At 48.2% G+C, this 20,307-nt stretch overlaps 1 protein-coding gene across 1 annotated transcript; it reads left to right on the top strand.

Moving 5' to 3' along the window:
- Positions 1 to 3,256: 3,256 nt before the first annotated feature.
- On the top strand, positions 3,257 to 14,439 carry LOC135535901 (serine/threonine-protein kinase 31-like; the record flags this gene model as incomplete). The annotated part of the gene is made up of 7 exons (XM_064962306.1): positions 3,257 to 3,307; positions 3,540 to 3,641; positions 4,390 to 4,470; positions 4,702 to 4,827; positions 5,183 to 5,314; positions 8,219 to 8,305; positions 14,290 to 14,439. Coding segments are annotated over exons 1-7 (729 nt in total), but the record flags the coding sequence as incomplete, so codon positions are not given.
- Between the last annotated feature and the right edge of the window lie 5,868 nt (positions 14,440 to 20,307).

Here is a 20,307-nt window from a genome sequence, read left to right as displayed (position 1 = left end):
TACTAATGTAGTGTCTGAAGGTGTTGTACTAATGTAGTGTCTGATGAATGTGTTGTACTAATGTAGTGTCTGAAGGTGTTGTACTAATGTATTGTCTGATGAAGGTGTTGTACTAATGTATTGTCTGATGATGGTGTTGTACTAATGTAGTGTCTGATGATGGTGTTGTACTAATGTAGTGTCTGAAGGTGTTGTACTAATGTAGTGTCTGATGAAGGTGTTGTACTAATGTAGTGTCTGAAGGTGTTGTACTAATGTAGTGTCTGATGAAGGTGTTGTACTAATGTAATGTCTGAAGGTGTTGTACTAATGTAGTGTCTGATGAAGGTGTTGTACTAATGTAGTGTCTGATGAAGGTGTTGTACTAATGTAGTGTCTGAAGGTGTTGTACTAATGTATTGTCTGATGAAGGTGTTGTACTAATGTAGTGTCTGATGAAGGTGTTGTACTAATTTAGTGTCTGAATGTGTTGTACTAATGTATTGTCTGATGAAGGTGTTGTACTAATGTAGTGTCTGATGAAGGTGTTGTACTAATGTAGTGTCTGAATGTGTTGTACTAATGTAGTGTCTGAATGTGTTGTACTAATGTAGTGTCTGATGAAGGTGTTGTACTAATGTAGTGTCTGATGAAGGTGTTGTACTAATGTAGTGTCTGATGAAGGTGTTGTGCTAATGTAGTGTCTGATGAAGGTGTTGTACTAATGTAGTGTCTGATGAAGGTGTTGTACTAATGTAGTGTCTGATGAAGGTGTTGTACTAATGTAGTGTCTGATGAAGGTGTTGTACTAATGTAGTGTCTGATGAAGGTGTTGTACTAATGTAGTGTCTGATGAAGGTGTTGTACTAGTGTATTGTCTGATGAAGGTGTTGTACTAATGTAGTGTCTGATGAAGGTGTTGTACTAATGTAATGTCTGATGAAGGTGTTGTACTAATGTAATGTCTGAAGGTGTTGTACTAATGTAGTGTCTGATGAAGGTGTTGTACTAATGTAGTGTCTGAAGGTGTTGTACTAATGTAGTGTCTGATGATGGTGTTGTACTAATGTAGTGTCTGATGAAGGTGTTGTACTAATGTAGTGTCTGATGAAGGTGTTGTACTAATGTAGTGTCTGATGAAGGTGTTGTACTAATGTAGTGTCTGAAGGTGTTGTACTAATGTAGTGTCTGATGAAGGTGTTGTACTAATGTAATGTCTGAAGGTGTTGTACTAATGTAGTGTCTGATGAAGGTGTTGTACTAATGTAGTGTCTGAAGGTGTTGTACTAATGTAGTGTCTGATGAAGGTGTTGTACTAATGTAGTGTCTGATGAATGTGTTGTACTAATGTAGTGTCTGAAGGTGTTGTACTAATGTAGTGTCTGATGAAGGTGTTGTACTAATGTAGTGTCTGATGAATGTGTTGTACTAATGTAGTGTCTGAAGGTGTTGTACTAATGTAGTGTCTGATGAATGTGTTGTACTAATGTAGTGTCTGATGAAGGTGTTGTACTAATGTATTGTCTGATGATGGTGTTGTACTAATGTAGTGTCTGAAGGTGTTGTACTAATGTAGTGTCTGATGAAGGTGTTGTACTAATGTAGTGTCTGAAGGTGTTGTACTAATGTAGTGTCTGATGAAGGTGTTGTACTAATGTAATGTCTGAAGGTGTTGTACTAATGTAGTGTCTGATGAAGGTGTTGTACTAATGTAGTGTCTGATGAAGGTGTTGTACTAATGTATTGTCTGATGATGGTGTTGTACTAATGTAGTGTCTGATGAATGTGTTGTACTAATGTAGTGTCTGATGAAGGTGTTGTACTAATGTAGTGTCTGAAGGTGTTGTACTAATGTATTGTCTGATGAAGGTGTTGTACTAATGTATTGTCTGATGATGGTGTTGTACTAATGTAGTGTCTGATGAATGTGTTGTACTAATGTAGTGTCTGATGAAGGTGTTGTACTAATGTAGTGTCTGACGAAGGTGTTGTACTAATGTAGTGTCTGACGAAGGTGTTGTACTAATGTAGTGTCTGATGAAGGTGTTGTACTAATGTAGAGTCTGATGAAGGTGTTGTACTAATGTAGTGTCTGAAGGTGTTGTACTAATGTAGTGTCTGAAGGTGTTGTACTAATGTAGTGTCTGAAGGTGTTGTACTAATGTAGTGTCTGATGAAGGTGTTGTACTAATGTAGTGTCTGATGAAGGTGTTGTACTAATGTAGTGTCTGATGAAGGTGTTGTACTAATGTAGTGTCTGATGAAGGTGTTGTACTAATGTAGTGTCTGATGATGGTGTTGTACTAATGTAGTGTCTGAAGGTGTTGTACTAATGTAGTGTCTGATGAATGTGTTGTACTAATGTAGTGTCTGATGAAGGTGTTGTACTAATGTAGTGTCTGACGAAGGTGTTGTACTAATGTAGTGTCTGATGAAGGTGTTGTACTAATGTAGTGTCTGATGAAGGTGTTGTACTAATGTAGAGTCTGATGAAGGTGTTGTACTAATGTAGTGTCTGAAGGTGTTGTACTAATGTAGTGTCTGAAGGTGTTGTACTAATGTAGTGTCTGATGAAGGTGTTGTACTAATGTAGTGTCTGATGAATGTGTTGTACTAATGTAGTGTCTGATGAATGTGTTGTACTAATGTAGTGTCTGATGAATGTGTTGTACTAATGTAGTGTCTGATGAATGTGTTGTACTAATGTAGTGTCTGATGAAGGTGTTGTATTGTCTGATGATGGTGTTGTACTAATGTAGTGTCTGAATGTGTTGTACTAATGTAGTGTCTGAATGTGTTGTACTAATGTATTGTCTGATGAAGGTGTTGTACTAATGTAGTGTCTGAATGTGTTGTACTAATGTAGTGTCTGATGAAGGTGTTGTACTAATGTATTCTGTGAAGGAAAACTAGTTTCATGCCCCTGGTCACCATTGAAGCAAAACAAAAACAACTTTCAATATAAAACGTGACCCCTGTCAACACACAGCTGGACTCACCAGCTCCCGCTTTCTCCTGTTGTGCCATTTCCAAACAAACACGTGACTGTCTCAACTGTTCTGGGGAACTACGGTGAGCTTCATAATTTGACAGGTGAAATGATCAACGCCATCAGCTTTATCTCCTAACGTATTGCACAAGTTGACTGCAGGTATTTACTTAAGTAGCTACAAATATACAAATGTATTGTAACACTTCAACTTCCAGTAATAACATCATCCTATCACTAAAATATGTACCAAAGCACAGACTGACCGGCCTGTTCTGCACTAATACTATGGCTGAATATGCTGTAGATGACGAAAGTGGAGACATGGAGAATGGTTCTGTATTGAAAAACTTACCCTCAATATAGTTTATAAACGGTATTGAAAAAGCAATCTTTGATTATTTCCAAATAGCCGGTATACCGTCCCAGAACAGCTGGCTTGTGTGCATAGGATACCCAGCTCATGTGCTCAATTTGTATCGTTATAATGGCAGAATGATTTCCTGTGAATGCAGTAGTGATTTAGTGGTAATATAGGAAAGGGAGGTTCATTCATGGTTTCTCCTGTCAGGCTGAAGATTTTGACCTGACGGAGATTCTGAAGAAGAAGGAAGAGATTGCTGAGACCAGAAACACTCTTTTCCATGAAATCGGTCAAGAAAGAAAAGAATATGTACGTTACATATTCCAACATCATTCTGTCATTCTAATTCTGTCATTTATATGTTCTGTCATTCTAATTCTGTCAAATGTTCTGTCATTCTAATTCTGTCATATGTTCTGTCATTCTAATTCTGTCATATGTTCTGTCATTCTAATTCTGTCATATGTTCTGTCATTCTAATTCTGTCATATGTTCTGTCATTCTGATTCTGTCATATGTTCTGTCATTCTAATTCTGTCATATGTTCTGTCATTCTGATTCTGTCATATGTTCTGTCATTCTGATTCTGTTATATGTTCTGTCATTCTAATTCTGTCATATGTTCTGTCATTCTGATTCTGTCGTTGTCATTCTAATTCTGTCATATGTTCTGTCATTCTAATTCTGTCATATGTTCTGTCATTCTAATTCTGTCATATGTTCTGTCATTCTGATTCTGTCATATGTTCTGTCATTCTGATTCTGTCATATGTTCTGTCATTCTAATTCTGTCATTTATATGTTCTGTCATTCTAATTCTGTCATTTATATGTTCTGTCATTCTGATTCTGTCATTTATATGTTCTGTCATTCTGATTCTGTCATTTATATGTTCTGTCATTCTGATTCTGTCATGTATATGTTTTGTCATTCTAATTCTGTCATATGTTCTGTCATTGTAATTCTGTGTTCCAACTAAGTCCGGGAACACTTCCACAATGTGTAAGTTCCACTCATCACACCCCTCCCTAATAGCTGTGTCATGTTTGTGTTGTAGATGAAGCTCAGTGCTCTGGCTGAAGGCTGCTGTCCTGAGCTCCCCCTGCTCTACCCTGAGGCAGACATCCACAGCCACATGGTGAGACACAACCTGAGTCCTGACTGATCCAGCTATACCTCTGTACAAGACCATATGGAAACCAGGACATGGCCACATTGTGCTGCAGTACTGTCCCCTAGTGGAAATCTGTGAATGTGTCCAGTATTACTTCACTGTGTGTTCCTAATTACCATGTTCTCATCGTGTATGTATTATTAGCAGCACCTACGTATTTCACAGATGTGAGTACAACCGTGTGTGTGTGTGCAGAGCTCAGGAGGTCTGGTGGTGAAGAGTCTGGACAGGGACATGTTTGATGCTGAGCCCATGAAGGAGCTGAGTGGACGCAGGCCTCTGGTCTGTACTGAGTTCCAGGGACAGAGGGTCATACTCAAGGTAACCCCTTTTTCACACACCTTTTTAGCACCCTATTCTCTATAGTGCACTACTAGTGCACTACTTTTGACTAGGGGCCCATAGCGCTCTGGTTAAAAGTAGTGCACTATATATGGAATAGGGTGCCATATGGGAGTTAGAGTTACACAATGTTTTTAACCTGTAAGGCTGTCAGGCCCAAATGTGAACAAACATTTTGAAACAGAATGATTGTTCTTTTTGAACATGTTCAGATATTACTGTTCCTGTTTAAAGATGTTTTGATCACGTTTAGTGCCAACTGAAAGACCCTGGTCTTTTGACAGAGGTTTAGCTGTTATCCTTATTGGTGGTTTGTGTCTGGTTTCCCTGTCAGGGTTACACTGTGAATGAGGAGGCAGAGGCCAGAGTGTTGGAGAGAACCACCCAGTTTCACAGAACCAGGACTCAGCGGGAGAGTCAGACTGACACTGGAATACTCCCTCTTCTGGCACTGTTCTTTGGCAAGGTACCTCTCACTCAGCTTCCCTGTCTCGACCCAGTCACTAAGCTTCATATGTCTTCCTGTCTTACAAGCCACATGTTTCATGATCTGAGGAACTTGACTTAGACTTAAAGACAATTTATGCATGATCTGAAAATGCGGTCGGGGGCTTCGTACGGAGGGTGTGATGCGATTGTGGAGCCTCCTGAGGAGTGCAGAGGCCAAGTCGAGCTCTGTACCGTGAGCCTCCTGAGGAGTGCAGAGGCCAAGTCGAGCTCTGTACCGTGAGCCTCCTGAGGAGGGCAGAGGCCAAGTCGAGCTCTGTGCCGTGAGCCTCCTGAGGAGTGCGGAGGCCAAGTCGAGCTCTGTGCCGTGAGCCCCCTGAGGAGGGCGGAGGCCAAGTCGAGCTCTGTACCGTGAGCCTCCTGAGGAGTGTGGAGGCCAAGTCGAGCTCTGTACCGTGAGCCTCCTGAGGAGTGCGGAGGCCAAGTCGAGCTCTGTGCCGTGAGCCCCCTGAGGAGTGCGGAGGCCAAGTCGAGCTCTGTACCGTGAGCCCCCTGAGGAGTGCGGAGGCCAAGTCGAGCTCTGTACCGTGAGCTTCCTGAGGAGTGCGGAGGCCAAGTCGAGCTCTGTACCGTGAGCCACCTGAGGAGTGCAGAGGCCAAGTCGAGCTCTGTACCACATCGCTGTGAGCCACCTGAGGAGTGCGGAGGCCAAGTCGAGCTCTGTACCACATCGCTGTGAGCCTCCTGAGGAGTGCGGAGGCCAAGTCGAGCTCTGTACCGTGAGCTTCCTGTGGAGTGCGGAGGCCAAGTCGAGCTCTGTACCGTGAGCCACCTGAGGAGTGCAGAGGCCAAGTCGAGCTCTGTACCACATCGCCGTGAGCCTCCTGAGGAGGGCAGAGGCCAAGTCGAGCTCTGTACCGTGAGCCCCCTGAGGAGTGCGGAGGCCAAGTCGAGCTCTGTACCGTGAGCTTCCTGAGGAGTGCGGAGGCCAAGTCGAGCTCTGTACCGTGAGCCACCTGAGGAGTGCAGAGGCCAAGTCGAGCTCTGTACCACATCGCTGTGAGCCACCTGAGGAGTGCGGAGGCCAAGTCGAGCTCTGTACCACATCGCTGTGAGCCTCCTGAGGAGTGCGGAGGCCAAGTCGAGCTCTGTACCGTGAGCTTCCTGAGGAGTGCGGAGGCCAAGTCGAGCTCTGTACCGTGAGCCACCTGAGGAGTGCAGAGGCCAAGTCGAGCTCTGTACCACATCGCCGTGAGCCTCCTGAGGAGGGCAGAGGCCAAGTCGAGCTCTGTACCGTGAGCCCCCTGAGGAGTGCGGAGGCCAAGTCGAGCTCTGTACCGTGAGCTTCCTGAGGAGTGCGGAGGCCAAGTCGAGCTCTGTACCGTGAGCCACCTGAGGAGTGCAGAGGCCAAGTCGAGCTCTGTACCACATCGCTGTGAGCCACCTGAGGAGTGCGGAGGCCAAGTCGAGCTCTGTACCACATCGCTGTGAGCCTCCTGAGGAGTGCGGAGGCCAAGTCGAGCTCTGTACCGTGAGCCTCCTGAGGAGTGCAGAGGCCAAGTCGAGCTCTGTACCGTGAGCCTCCTGAGGAGTGCAGAGGCCAAGTCGAGCTCTGTACCGTGAGCCTCCTGAGGAGGGCAGAGGCCAAGTCGAGCTCTGTACCACATCGCTGTGAGCCTCCTGAGGAGTGCGGAGGCCAAGTCGAGCTCTGTACCGTGAGCCTCCTGAGGAGTGCGGAGGCCAAGTCGAGCTCTGTACCACATCGCCGTGAGCCTCCTGAGGAGGGCGGAGGCCAAGTCGAGCTCTGTACCGTGAGCCTCCTGAGGAGTGCGGAGGCCAAGTCGAGCTCTGTACCACATCGCCGTGAGCCTCCTGAGGAGTGCGGAGGCCAAGTCGAGCTCTGTACCGTGAGCCTCCTGAGGAGTGCGGAGGCCAAGTCGAGCTCTGTACCACATCGCCGTGAGCCTCCTGAGGAGGGCGGAGGCCAAGTCGAGCTCTGTACCGTGAGCCTCCTGAGGAGGGCAGAGGCCAAGTCGAGCTCTGTACCGTGAGCCTCCTGAGGAGTGCAGAGGCCAAGTCGAGCTCTGTACCGTGAGCCTCCTGAGGAGGGCAGAGGCCAAGTCGAGCTCTGTACCACATCGCTGTGAGCCTCCTGAGGAGTGCGGAGGCCAAGTCGAGCTCTGTACCGTGAGCCTCCTGAGGAGTGCGGAGGCCAAGTCGAGCTCTGTACCGTGAGCCTCCTGAGGAGTGCGGAGGCCAAGTCGAGCTCTGTACCGTGAGCCTCCTGAGGAGTGCGGAGGCCAAGTCGAGCTCTGTACCGTGAGCCTCCTGAGGAGTGCGGAGGCCAAGTCGAGCTCTGTGCCGTGAGCCCCCTGAGGAGTGCGGAGGCCAAGTCGAGCTCTGTGCCGTGAGCCCCTGAGGAGTGCGGAGGCCAAGTCGAGCTCTGTACCGTGAGCCTCCTGAGGAGTGCGGAGGCCAAGTCGAGCTCTGTGCCGTGAGCCTCCTGAGGAGTGCGGAGGCCAAGTCGAGCTCTGTACCGTGAGCCTCCTGAGGAGTGCGGAGGCCAAGTCGAGCTCTGTACCGTGAGCCTCCTGAGGAGGGCGGAGGCCAAGTCGAGCTCTGTACCACATCGCCGTGAGCCTCCCAAATTTTGTAACAATGCAGAGGGCTCTGTTTAGCTCTGCGTTGACATGATTGGTTGACAGTAGGTGGGGGCGTTACGTCCTGTGTAAACACACACACTTCCTTCACAACAGCTCTGCTCCCCTAAGCGTGGGAAGTATGAAAGCCCTGAAGTCAGTGGAGGCTACATCGTAGGGAATGTTGTACATCCACTTCAGAAGTCTGATTGACCAGGCAGAACATTTTAGAGAGGTCGTGTTCTCCATTTGTCATGATGTCACTATGAACCCTTCTCTTTCAGTCAGACCCTCTTGCCTATGTGATGGTGCCATACTTCCCCAATGGAAGTCTCTGGGCTGTTCAGGCTGCCACACCCCTAACTGCCTCAGTGAGTTCTCTCTACTACCTTCCTCTCGGCTACCTTCCTCTCGACTACCTTCCTCTCGACTACCTTCCTCTTCGACTACCTTCCTCTCGACTACCTTCCTCTTCGACTACCTTCCTCTTCGACTACCTTCCTCTTCGACTACCTTCCTCTTCGACTACCTTCCTCTTCGACTACCTTCCTCTTCGACTACCTTCCTCTTCGACTACCTTCCTCTTCGACTACCTTCCTCTCTACTACCTTCCTCTCTACTACCTTCCTCTCGACTACTTTCCTCTTCGACTACCTTCCTCTCTACTACCTTCTTCTCTACTACCTTCCTCTTCGACTACCTTCCTCTCTACTACCTTCCTCTCTACTACCTTCTTCTCTACTACCTTCCTCTTCGACTACCTTACTCTTCGACTACCTTACTCTTCGACTACCTTACTCTTCGACTACCTTACTCTTCGACTACCTTCCCCTTCGACTACCTTCCTCATATTTCACATTTAGAGTTACAAAACTCTCCCAAAATTCCCAGGTTTCCAGAAATCTCAGTTGGAGGAGTCCCCTTCTTCCAACAGAGTTTTCTGGAAAATCGGGCAGTTTTGGAACCTTATTCACATGCCCTTGTTTTGTAGTACTAGTAGAACACATTGACCTACTGTCCCGTCTCTCCCATCAGGAGACTGGTAGTATAACACATTGACCTGCTGTCCCGTCTCTCCCGTCAGGAGACTGGTAGTATAACACATTGACCTACTGTCCCGTCTCTCCCATCAGGAGACTGGTAGTATAACACATTGACCTACTGTCCTGTCTCTCCCATCAGTAGACTGGTAGTATAACACATTGACCTACTGTCCTGTCTCTCCCATCAGGAGACTGGTAGTATAACACATTGACCTGCTGTCCTGTCTCTCCCATCAGTAGACTGGTAGTATAACACATTGACCTGCTGTCCTGTCTCTCCCATCAGGAGACTGGTAGTATAACACATTGACCTACTGTCCTGTCTCTCCCATCAGGAGACTGGTAGTATAACACATTGACCTACTGTCCTGTCTCTCCCGTCAGGAGACTGGTAGTATAACACATTGACCTGCTGTCCTGTCTCTCCCATCAGTAGACTGGTAGTATAACACATTGACCTGCTGTCCTGTCTCTCCCATCAGTAGACTGGTAGTATAACACATTGACCTGCTGTCCTGTCTCTCCCATCAGTAGACTGGTAGTATAACACATTGACCTACTGTCCTGTCTCTCCCATCAGTAGACTGGTAGTATAACACATTGACCTACTGTCCTGTCTCTCCCATCAGTAGACTGGTAGTATAACACATTGACCTACTGTCCTGTCTCTCCCATCAGTAGACTGGTAGTATAACACATTGGTAGTATAACACATTGACCTACTGTCCTGTCTCTCCCATCATGAGACTGGTAGTATAACACATTGACCTACTGTCCTGTCTCTCCCATCAGGAGACTGGTAGTATAACACATTGACCTGCTGTCCTGTCTCTCCCATCAGTAGACTGGTAGTATAACACATTGACCTGCTGTCCTGTCTCTCCCATCAGTAGACTGGTAGTATAACACATTGACCTACTGTCCTGTCTCTCCCATCAGTAGACTGGTAGTACAACACATTGACCTGCTGTCCTGTCTCTCCCATCAGCAGACTGGTAGTATAACACATTGACCTGCTGTCCTGTCTCTCCCATCAGGAGACTGGTAGTATAACACATTGACCTACTGTCCTGTCTCTCCCATCAGGAGACTGGTAGTATAACACATTGACCTACTGTCCTGTCTCTCCCATCAGTAGACTGGTAGTATAACACATTGACCTACTGTCCTGTCTCTCCCATCAGTAGACTGGTAGTATAACACATTGACCTGCTGTCCTGTCTCTCCCATCAGGAGACTGGTAGTATAACACATTGGTAGTATAACACATTGACCTGCTGTCCTGTCTCTCCCGTCAGGAGACTGGTAGTATAACACATTGACCTGCTGTCCTGTCTCTCCCATCAGTAGACTGGTAGTATAACACATTGACCTGCTGTCCTGTCTCTCCCATCAGTAGACTGGTAGTATAACACATTGACCTGCTGTCCTGTCTCTCCCATCAGTAGACTGGTAGTATAACACATTGACCTACTGTCCTGTCTCTCCCATCAGTAGACTGGTAGTATAACACATTGACCTACTGTCCTGTCTCTCCCATCATGAGACTGGTAGTATAACACATTGACCTACTGTCCTGTCTCTCCCATCAGGAGACTGGTAGTATAACACATTGACCTGCTGTCCTGTCTCTCCCATCAGTAGACTGGTAGTATAACACATTGACCTGCTGTCCTGTCTCTCTCATCAGTAGACTGGTAGTATAACACATTGACCTACTGTCCTGTCTCTCCCATCAGTAGACTGGTAGTACAACACATTGACCTGCTGTCCTGTCTCTCCCATCAGGAGACTGGTAGTATAACACATTGACCTACTGTCCTGTCTCTCCCATCAGGAGACTGGTAGTATAACACATTGACCTACTGTCCTGTCTCTCCCATCAGTAGACTGGTAGTATAACACATTGACCTACTGTCCTGTCTCTCCCATCAGGAGACTGGTAGTATAACACATTGACCTACTGTCCTGTCTCTCCCATCAGTAGACTGGTAGTATAACACATTGACCTACTGTCCTGTCTCTCCCATCAGTAGACTGGTAGTATAACACATTGACCTACTGTCCTGTCTCTCCCATCAGGAGACTGGTAGTATAACACATTGACCTGCTGTCCTGTCTCTCCCATCAGGAGACTGGTAGTATAACACATTGGTAGTATAACACATTGACCTGCTGTCCTGTCTCTCCCGTCAGGAGACTGGTAGTATAACACATTGACCTGCTGTCCTGTCTCTCCCATCAGTAGACTGGTAGTATAACACATTGACCTACTGTCCTGTCTCTCCCATCAGTAGACTGGTAGTATAACACATTGGTAGTATAACACATTGACCTGCTGTCCTGTCTCTCCCATCAGGAGACTGGTAGTATAACACATTGACCTACTGTCCTGTCTCTCCCATCAGTAGACTGGTAGTATAACACATTGGTAGTATAACACATTGACCTGCTGTCCTGTCTCTCCCATCAGGAGACTGGTAGTATAACACATTGACCTACTGTCCTGTCTCTCCCATCAGGAGACTGGTAGTATAACACATTGGTAGTATAACACATTGACCTGCTGTCCTGTCTCTCCCATCAGGAGACTGGTAGTATAACACATTGACCTACTGTCCTGTCTCTCCCATCATGAGACTGGTAGTATAACACATTGACCTACTGTCCTGTCTCTCCCATCAGTAGACTGGTAGTATAACACATTGACCTACTGTCCTGTCTCTCCCATCAGGAGACTGGTAGTATAACACATTGACCTACTGTCCTGTCTCTCCCATCAGGAGACTGGTAGTATAACACATTGACCTGCTGTCCTGTCTCTCCCATCAGGAGACTGGTAGTATAACACATTGACCTACTGTCCTGTCTCTCCCATCAGTAGACTGGTAGTATAACACATTGACCTACTGTCCTGTTTCTCCCATCAGGAGACCGGTAGTATAACACATTGACCTACTGTCCTGTCTCTCCCATCAGTAGACTGGTAGTATAACACATTGACCTGCTGTCCTGTCTCTCCCATCAGGAGACTGGTAGTATAACACATTGACCTGCTGTCCTGTCTCTCCCATCAGGAGACTGGTAGTATTACACATTGGTAGTATAACACATTGACCTACTGTCCTGTCTCTCCCATCATGAGACTGGTAGTACAACACATTGACCTGCTGTCCTGTCTCTCCCATCAGGAGACTGGTAGTATTACACATTGGTAGTATAACACATTGACCTACTGTCCTGTCTCTCCCATCATGAGACTGGTAGTACAACACATTGACCTGCTGTCCTGTCTCTCCCATCAGGAGACTGGTAGTATAACACATTGGTAGTATAACACATTGACCTACTGTCCTGTCTCTCCCATCATGAGACTGGTAGTACAACACATTGACCTGCTGTCCTGTCTCTCCCATCAGGAGACTGGTAGTATAACACATTGACCTGCTGTCCTGTCTCTCCCATCAGTAGACTGGTAGTATAACACATTGACCTGCTGTCCTGTCTCTCCCATCAGGAGACTGGTAGTATAACACATTGACCTGCTGTCCTGTCTCTCCCATCAGGAGACTGGTAGTAGAACACATTGACCTGCTGTCCTGTCTCTCCCACCAGGAGACTGGTAGTATAACACATTGACCTACTGTCCTGTCTCTCCCATCAGTAGACTGGTAGTATAACACATTGACCTACTGTCCTGTCTCTCCCATCAGTAGACTGGTAGTATAACACATTGGTAGTATAACACATTGACCTACTGTCCTGTCTCTCCCATCAGTAGACTGGTAGTATAACACATTGGTAGTATAACACATTGACCTACTGTCCCGTCTCTCCCATCAGTAGACTGGTAGTATAACACATTGACCTACTGTCCTGTCTCTCCCATCAGGAGACTGGTAGTATAACACATTGACCTACTGTCCTGTCTCTCCCATCAGTAGACTGGTAGTATAACACATTGACCTACTGTCCTGTCTCTCCCATCAGGAGACTGGTAGTATTACACATTGACCTGCTGTCCTGTCTCTCCCATCAGGAGACTGGTAGTATAACACATTGGTAGTATAACACATTGACCTACTGTCCTGTCTCTCCCATCAGGAGACTGGTAGTATAACACATTGACCTACTGTCCTGTCTCTCCCATCAGGAGACTGGTAGTATAACACATTGACCTACTGTCCTGTCTCTCCCATCAGGAGACTGGTAGTATAACACATTGACCTGCTGTCCTGTCTCTCCCATCAGGAGACTGGTAGTATAACACATTGACCTACTGTCCTGTCTCTCCCATCAGTAGACTGGTAGTATAACACATTGACCTGCTGTCCTGTCTCTCCCATCAGGAGACTGGTAGTATAACACATTGACCTGCTGTCCTGTCTCTCCCATCAGTAGACTGGTAGTATAACACATTGACCTACTGTCCTGTCTCTCCCATCAGCAGACTGGTAGTATAACACATTGACCTACTGTCCTGTCTCTCCCATCAGTAGACTGGTAGTATAACACATTGACCTGCTGTCCTGTCTCTCCCATCAGGAGACTGGTAGTATAACACATTGGTAGTATAACACATTGACCTACTGTCCTGTCTCTCCCATCAGCAGACTGGTAGTATAACACATTGACCTACTGTCCTGTCTCTCCCATCAGTAGACTGGTAGTATAACACATTGACCTGCTGTCCTGTCTCTCCCATCAGTAGACTGGTAGTATAACACATTGACCTGCTGTCCTGTCTCTCCCATCAGGAGACTGGTAGTATAACACATTGACCTGCTGTCCTGTCTCTCCCATCAGGAGACTGGTAGTATAACACATTGACCTACTGTCCTGTCTCTCCCATCAGGAGACTGGTAGTATAACACATTGACCTGCTGTCCTGTCTCTCCCATCAGGAGACTGGTAGTATAACACATTGACCTACTGTCCTGTCTCTCCCATCATGAGACTGGTAGTATAACACATTGACCTGCTGTCCTGTCTCTCCCATCAGGAGACTGGTAGTATAACACATTGACCTGCTGTCCTGTCTCTCCCATCAGGAGACTGGTAGTATAACACATTGACCTACTGTCCTGTCTCTCCCATCAGTAGACTGGTAGTATAACACATTGACCTGCTGTCCTGTCTCTCCCATCAGGAGACTGGTAGTATAACACATTGACCTACTGTCCTGTCTCTCCCATCAGGAGACTGGTAGTATAACACATTGGTAGTATAACACATTGACCTGCTGTCCTGTCTCTCCCATCATGAGACTGGTAGTATAACACATTGACCTACTGTCCTGTCTCTCCCATCAGGAGACTGTGAAGGTGATGAGAGGCGTGGCCAGGGGCCTCCAGGCCCTCCACGCTGCAGGCGTCACCCATGCCTCCCTCAACCCCAACAACGTCTTCGTCCTCCACCGACACCAAGGCATGGTGGGAGACTACGACTTCATAAAGACTCCTGTGAGTAGCCTTTCCTCAATCCTAACGTGGAGGCTAAAGAAACGCACACCTGTTTAGTAGAGGTGCTGGCTAGCGGAGTAGAGCACCTGTTTAGGAGAGGTGCTGGCTAGCGGAGGAGTAGAACACCTGTTTAGGAGAGGTGCTGGCTCACGGAGGAGTAGAACACCTGTTTAGGAGAGGTGCTGGCTAGTGGAGGAGTAGAGCACCTGTTTAGGAGGAGTAGAACACCTGTTTAGGAGAGGTGCTGGCTAGCGGAGGAGTAGAACACCTGTTTAGGAGAGGTGCTGGCTAGCGGAGGAGTAGAACACCTGTTTAGGAGAGGTGCTGGCTAGCGGAGGAGTAGAACACCTGTTTAGGAGAGGTGCTGGCTAGCGGAGGAGTAGAACACCTGTTTAGGAGAGGTGCTGGCTAGCGGAGGAGTAGAACACCTGTTTAGGAGAGGTGCTGGCTAGCGGAGGAGTAGAACACCTGTTTAGGAGAGGTGCTGGCTAGCGGAGGAGTAGAACACCTGTTTAGGAGAGGTGCTGGCTAGCGGAGGAGTAGAACACCTGTTTAGGAGAGGTGCTGGCTAGCGGAGGAGTAGAACACCTGTTTAGGTGAGGTGCTGGCTAGCGGAGGAGTAGAACACCTGTTTAGGAGGAGTAGAACACCTGTTTAGGAGGAGTAGAACACCTGTTTAGGAGGAGTAGAACACCTGTTTAGGAGAAGTGCAGGCTAGCGGAGGAGTAGAACACCTGTTTAGGAGAAGTGCTGGCTAGCGGAGGAGTAGAACACCTGTTTAGGAGAGGTGCTGGCTAGCGGAGGAGTAGAACACCTGTTTAGGAGGAGTAGAACACCTGTTTAGGAGGAGTAGAACACCTGTTTAGGAGGAGTAGAACACCTGTTTAGGAGGAGTAGAACACCTGTTTAGGAGGAGTAGAACACCTGTTTAGGAGGAGTAGAACACCTGTTTAGGAGGAGTAGAACACCTGTTTAGGAGAAGTGCTGGCTAGCGGAGGAGTAGAACACCTGTTTAGGTGAGGTGCTGGCTAGTGGAGTAGTAGAACACCTGTTTAGGAGAGGTGCTGGCTAGTGGAGGAGTAGAACACCTGTTTAGGAGAGGTGCTGGCTAGCGGAGGAGTAGAACACCTGTTTAGGAGAGGTGCTGGCTAGCGGAGGAGTAGAACACCTGTTTAGGAGAGGTGCTGGCTAGCGGAGGAGTAGAACACCTGTTTAGGAGAGGTGCTGGCTCACGGAGGAGTAGAACACCTGTTTAGGAGAGGTGCTGGCTAGTGGAGGAGTAGAGCACCTGTTTAGGAGGAGTAGAACACCTGTTTAGGAGAGGTGCTGGCTAGCGGAGGAGTAGAACACCTGTTTAGGAGAGGTGCTGGCTAGCGGAGGAGTAGAATACCTGTTTAGGAGAGGTGCTGGCTAGCGGAGGAGTAGAACACCTGTTTAGGAGAGGTGCTGGCTAGCGGAGGAGTAGAACACCTGTTTAGGAGAGGTGCTGGCTAGCGGAGGAGTAGAACACCTGTTTAGGAGAGGTGCTGGCTAGCGGAGGAGTAGAACACCTGTTTAGGAGAGGTGCTGGCTAGCGGAGGAGTAGAACACCTGTTTAGGAGAGGTGCTGGCTAGCGGAGGAGTAGAACACCTGTTTAGGTGAGGTGCTGGCTAGCGGAGGAGTAGAACACCTGTTTAGGAGGAGTAGAACACCTGTTTAGGAGGAGTAGAACACCTGTTTAGGAGGAGTAGAACACCTGTTTAGGAGAAGTGCAGGCTAGCGGAGGAGTAGAACACCTGTTTAGGAGAAGTGCTGGCTAGCGGAGGAGTAGAACACCTGTTTAGGAGAGGTGCTGGCTAGCGGAGGAGTAGAACACCTGTTTAGGAGGAGTAGAACACCTGTTTAGGAGGAGTAGAACACCTGTTTAGGAGGAGTAGAACACCTGTTTAGGAGGAGTAGAACACCTGTTTAGGAGAAGTGCTGGCTAGCGGAGGAGTAGAACACCTGTTTAGGTGAGGTGCTGGCTAGTGGAGTAGTAGAACACCTGTTTAGGAGAGGTGCTGGCTAGTGGAGGAGTAGAACACCTGTTTAGGAGAGGTGCTGGCTAGCGGAGGAGTAGAACACCTGTTTAGGAGAGGTGCTGGCTAGCGGAGGAGTAGAACACCTGTTTAGGAGAGGTGCTGGCTAGTGGAGTAGTAGAACACCTGTTTAGGAGAGGTGCTGGCTAGCGGAGGAGTAGAACACCTGTTTAGGAGAGGTGCTGGCTAGTGGAGGAGTAGAACACCTGTTTAGGAGAGGTGCTGGCTAGCGGAGGAGTAGAACACCTGTTTAGGAGAGGTGCTGGCTAGCGGAGGAGTAGAACACCTGTTTAGGAGAGGTGCTGGCTAGCGGAGTAGAGCACCTGTTTAGGAGAAGTGCTGGCTAGCGGAGGAGTAGAACACCTGTTTAGGAGAGGTGCTGGCTAGCGGAGTAGAGCACCTGTTTAGGAGAAGTGCTGGCTAGCGGAGGAGTAGAACACCTGTTTAGGAGAGGTGCTGGCTAGCGGAGGAGTAGAATACCTGTTTAGGAGAGGTGCTGGCTAGCGGAGGAGTAGAACACCTGTTTAGGAGAGGTGCTGGCTAGCGGAGGAGTAGAACACCTGTTTAGGAGAGGTGCTGGCTAGCGGAGTAGAGCACCTGTTTAGGAGAAGTGCTGGCTAGTGGAGGAGTAGAATACCTGTTTAGGAGAGGTGCTGGCTAGCGGAGGAGTAGAATACCTGTTTAGGAGAGCGGCTGGCTAGCGGAGGAGTAGAACACCTGTTTAGGAGAGGTGCTGGCTAGCGGAGGAGTAGAACACCTGTTTAGGAGAGGTGCTGGCTAGCGGAGGAGTAGAACACCTGTTTAGGAGAAGTGCTGGCTAGTGGAGGAGTAGAATACCTGTTTAGGAGAAGTGCTGGCTAGCGGAGTACAACACCTGTTTAGGAGAAGTGCTTGCTAGTGGAGTAGTAGAATACCTGTTTAGGAGAGGTGCTGGCTAGCGGAGTACAACACCTGTTTAGGAGAAGTGCTGGCTAGTGGAGTAGTAGAATACCTGTTTAGGAGAGATGCTGGCTAGTGGAGGAGTAGAATACCTGTTTAGGAGGAGTAGAACACCTGTTTAGGAGAGGTGCTGGCTAGCGGAGGAGTAGAACACCTGTTTAGGAGAGATGCTGGCTAGTGGAGGAGTAGAATACCTGTTTAGGAGAGATGCTGGCTAGTGGAGGAGTAGAATACCTGTTTAGGAGGAGTAGAACACCTGTTTAGGAGAGGTGCTGGCTAGCGGAGGAGTAGAACACCTGTTTAGGAGAAGTGCTGGCTAGCGGAGGAGTAGAACACCTGTTTAGGAGAGGTGCTGGCTAGCGGAGGAGTAGAACACCTGTTTAGGAGAAGTGCTGGCTAGCGGAGGAGTAGAACACCTGTTTAGGAGAGGTGCTGGCTAGCGGAGGAGTAGAACACCTGTTTAGGAGGAGTAGAACACCTGTTTAGGAGGAGTAGAACACCTGTTTAGGGGAGGTGCTGGCTAGCGGAGGAGTAGAACACCTGTTTAGGAGGAGTAGAACACCTGTTTAGGAGGAGTAGAACACCTGTTTAGGAGAGGTGCTGGCTAGCGGAGGAGTAGAACACCTGTTTAGGAGAAGTGCTGGCTAGTGGAGTAGTAGAACACCTGTTTAGGAGAGGTGCTGGCTAGCGGAGTAGAACACCTGTTTAGGTGAGGTGCTGGCTAGTGGAGGAGTAGAACACCTGTTTAGGAGAGGTGCTGGCTAGCGGAGGAGTAGAACACCTGTTTAGGGGAGGTGCTGGCTAGCGGAGGAGTAGAACACCTGTTTAGGAGGAGTAGAACACCTGTTTAGGAGGAGTAGAACACCTGTTTAGGAGGAGTAGAACACCTGTTTAGGAGAAGTGCAGGCTAGCGGAGGAGTAGAACACCTGTTTAGGAGAAGTGCTGGCTAGCGGAGGAGTAGAACACCTGTTTAGGAGAGGTGCTGGCTAGCGGAGGAGTAGAACACCTGTTTAGGAGGAGTAGAACACCTGTTTAGGAGGAGTAGAACACCTGTTTAGGAGGAGTAGAACACCTGTTTAGGAGGAGTAGAACACCTGTTTAGGAGAAGTGCTGGCTAGCGGAGGAGTAGAACACCTGTTTAGGTGAGGTGCTGGCTAGTGGAGTAGTAGAACACCTGTTTAGGAGAGGTGCTGGCTAGTGGAGGAGTAGAACACCTGTTTAGGAGAGGTGCTGGCTAGCGGAGGAGTAGAACACCTGTTTAGGAGAGGTGCTGGCTAGCGGAGGAGTAGAACACCTGTTTAGGAGAGGTGCTGGCTAGTGGAGTAGTAGAACACCTGTTTAGGAGAGGTGCTGGCTAGCGGAGGAGTAGAACACCTGTTTAGGAGAGGTGCTGGCTAGTGGAGGAGTAGAACACCTGTTTAGGAGAGGTGCTGGCTAGCGGAGGAGTAGAACACCTGTTTAGGAGAGGTGCTGGCTAGCGGAGGAGTAGAACACCTGTTTAGGAGAGGTGCTGGCTAGCGGAGTAGAGCACCTGTTTAGGAGAAGTGCTGGCTAGCGGAGGAGTAGAACACCTGTTTAGGAGAGGTGCTGGCTAGCGGAGTAGAGCACCTGTTTAGGAGAAGTGCTGGCTAGCGGAGGAGTAGAACACCTGTTTAGGAGAGGTGCTGGCTAGCGGAGGAGTAGAATACCTGTTTAGGAGAGGTGCTGGCTAGCGGAGGAGTAGAACACCTGTTTAGGAGAGGTGCTGGCTAGCGGAGGAGTAGAACACCTGTTTAGGAGAGGTGCTGGCTAGCGGAGTAGAGCACCTGTTTAGGAGAAGTGCTGGCTAGTGGAGGAGTAGAATACCTGTTTAGGAGAGGTGCTGGCTAGCGGAGGAGTAGAATACCTGTTTAGGAGAGCGGCTGGCTAGCGGAGGAGTAGAACACCTGTTTAGGAGAGGTGCTGGCTAGCGGAGGAGTAGAACACCTGTTTAGGAGAGGTGCTGGCTAGCGGAGGAGTAGAACACCTGTTTAGGAGAAGTGCTGGCTAGTGGAGGAGTAGAATACCTGTTTAGGAGAAGTGCTGGCTAGCGGAGTACAACACCTGTTTAGGAGAAGTGCTTGCTAGTGGAGTAGTAGAATACCTGTTTAGGAGAGGTGCTGGCTAGCGGAGTACAACACCTGTTTAGGAGAAGTGCTGGCTAGTGGAGTAGTAGAATACCTGTTTAGGAGAGATGCTGGCTAGTGGAGGAGTAGAATACCTGTTTAGGAGGAGTAGAACACCTGTTTAGGAGAGGTGCTGGCTAGCGGAGGAGTAGAACACCTGTTTAGGAGAGATGCTGGCTAGTGGAGGAGTAGAATACCTGTTTAGGAGAGATGCTGGCTAGTGGAGGAGTAGAATACCTGTTTAGGAGGAGTAGAACACCTGTTTAGGAGAGGTGCTGGCTAGCGGAGGAGTAGAACACCTGTTTAGGAGAAGTGCTGGCTAGCGGAGGAGTAGAACACCTGTTTAGGAGAGGTGCTGGCTAGCGGAGGAGTAGAACACCTGTTTAGGAGAAGTGCTGGCTAGCGGAGGAGTAGAACACCTGTTTAGGAGAGGTGCTGGCTAGCGGAGGAGTAGAACACCTGTTTAGGAGGAGTAGAACACCTGTTTAGGAGGAGTAGAACACCTGTTTAGGGGAGGTGCTGGCTAGCGGAGGAGTAGAACACCTGTTTAGGAGGAGTAGAACACCTGTTTAGGAGGAGTAGAACACCTGTTTAGGAGAGGTGCTGGCTAGCGGAGGAGTAGAACACCTGTTTAGGAGAAGTGCTGGCTAGTGGAGTAGTAGAACACCTGTTTAGGAGAGGTGCTGGCTAGCGGAGTAGAACACCTGTTTAGGTGAGGTGCTGGCT

Source organism: Oncorhynchus masou, unplaced genomic scaffold (genome assembly GCF_036934945.1).
Source record: "Oncorhynchus masou masou isolate Uvic2021 unplaced genomic scaffold, UVic_Omas_1.1 unplaced_scaffold_5294, whole genome shotgun sequence".
NCBI lineage: Eukaryota > Metazoa > Chordata > Actinopteri > Salmoniformes > Salmonidae > Oncorhynchus > Oncorhynchus masou.
The sequence above is the reverse complement of the archived record's forward strand: the minus strand, read 5'-3'. Positions and strand labels throughout refer to the sequence as shown.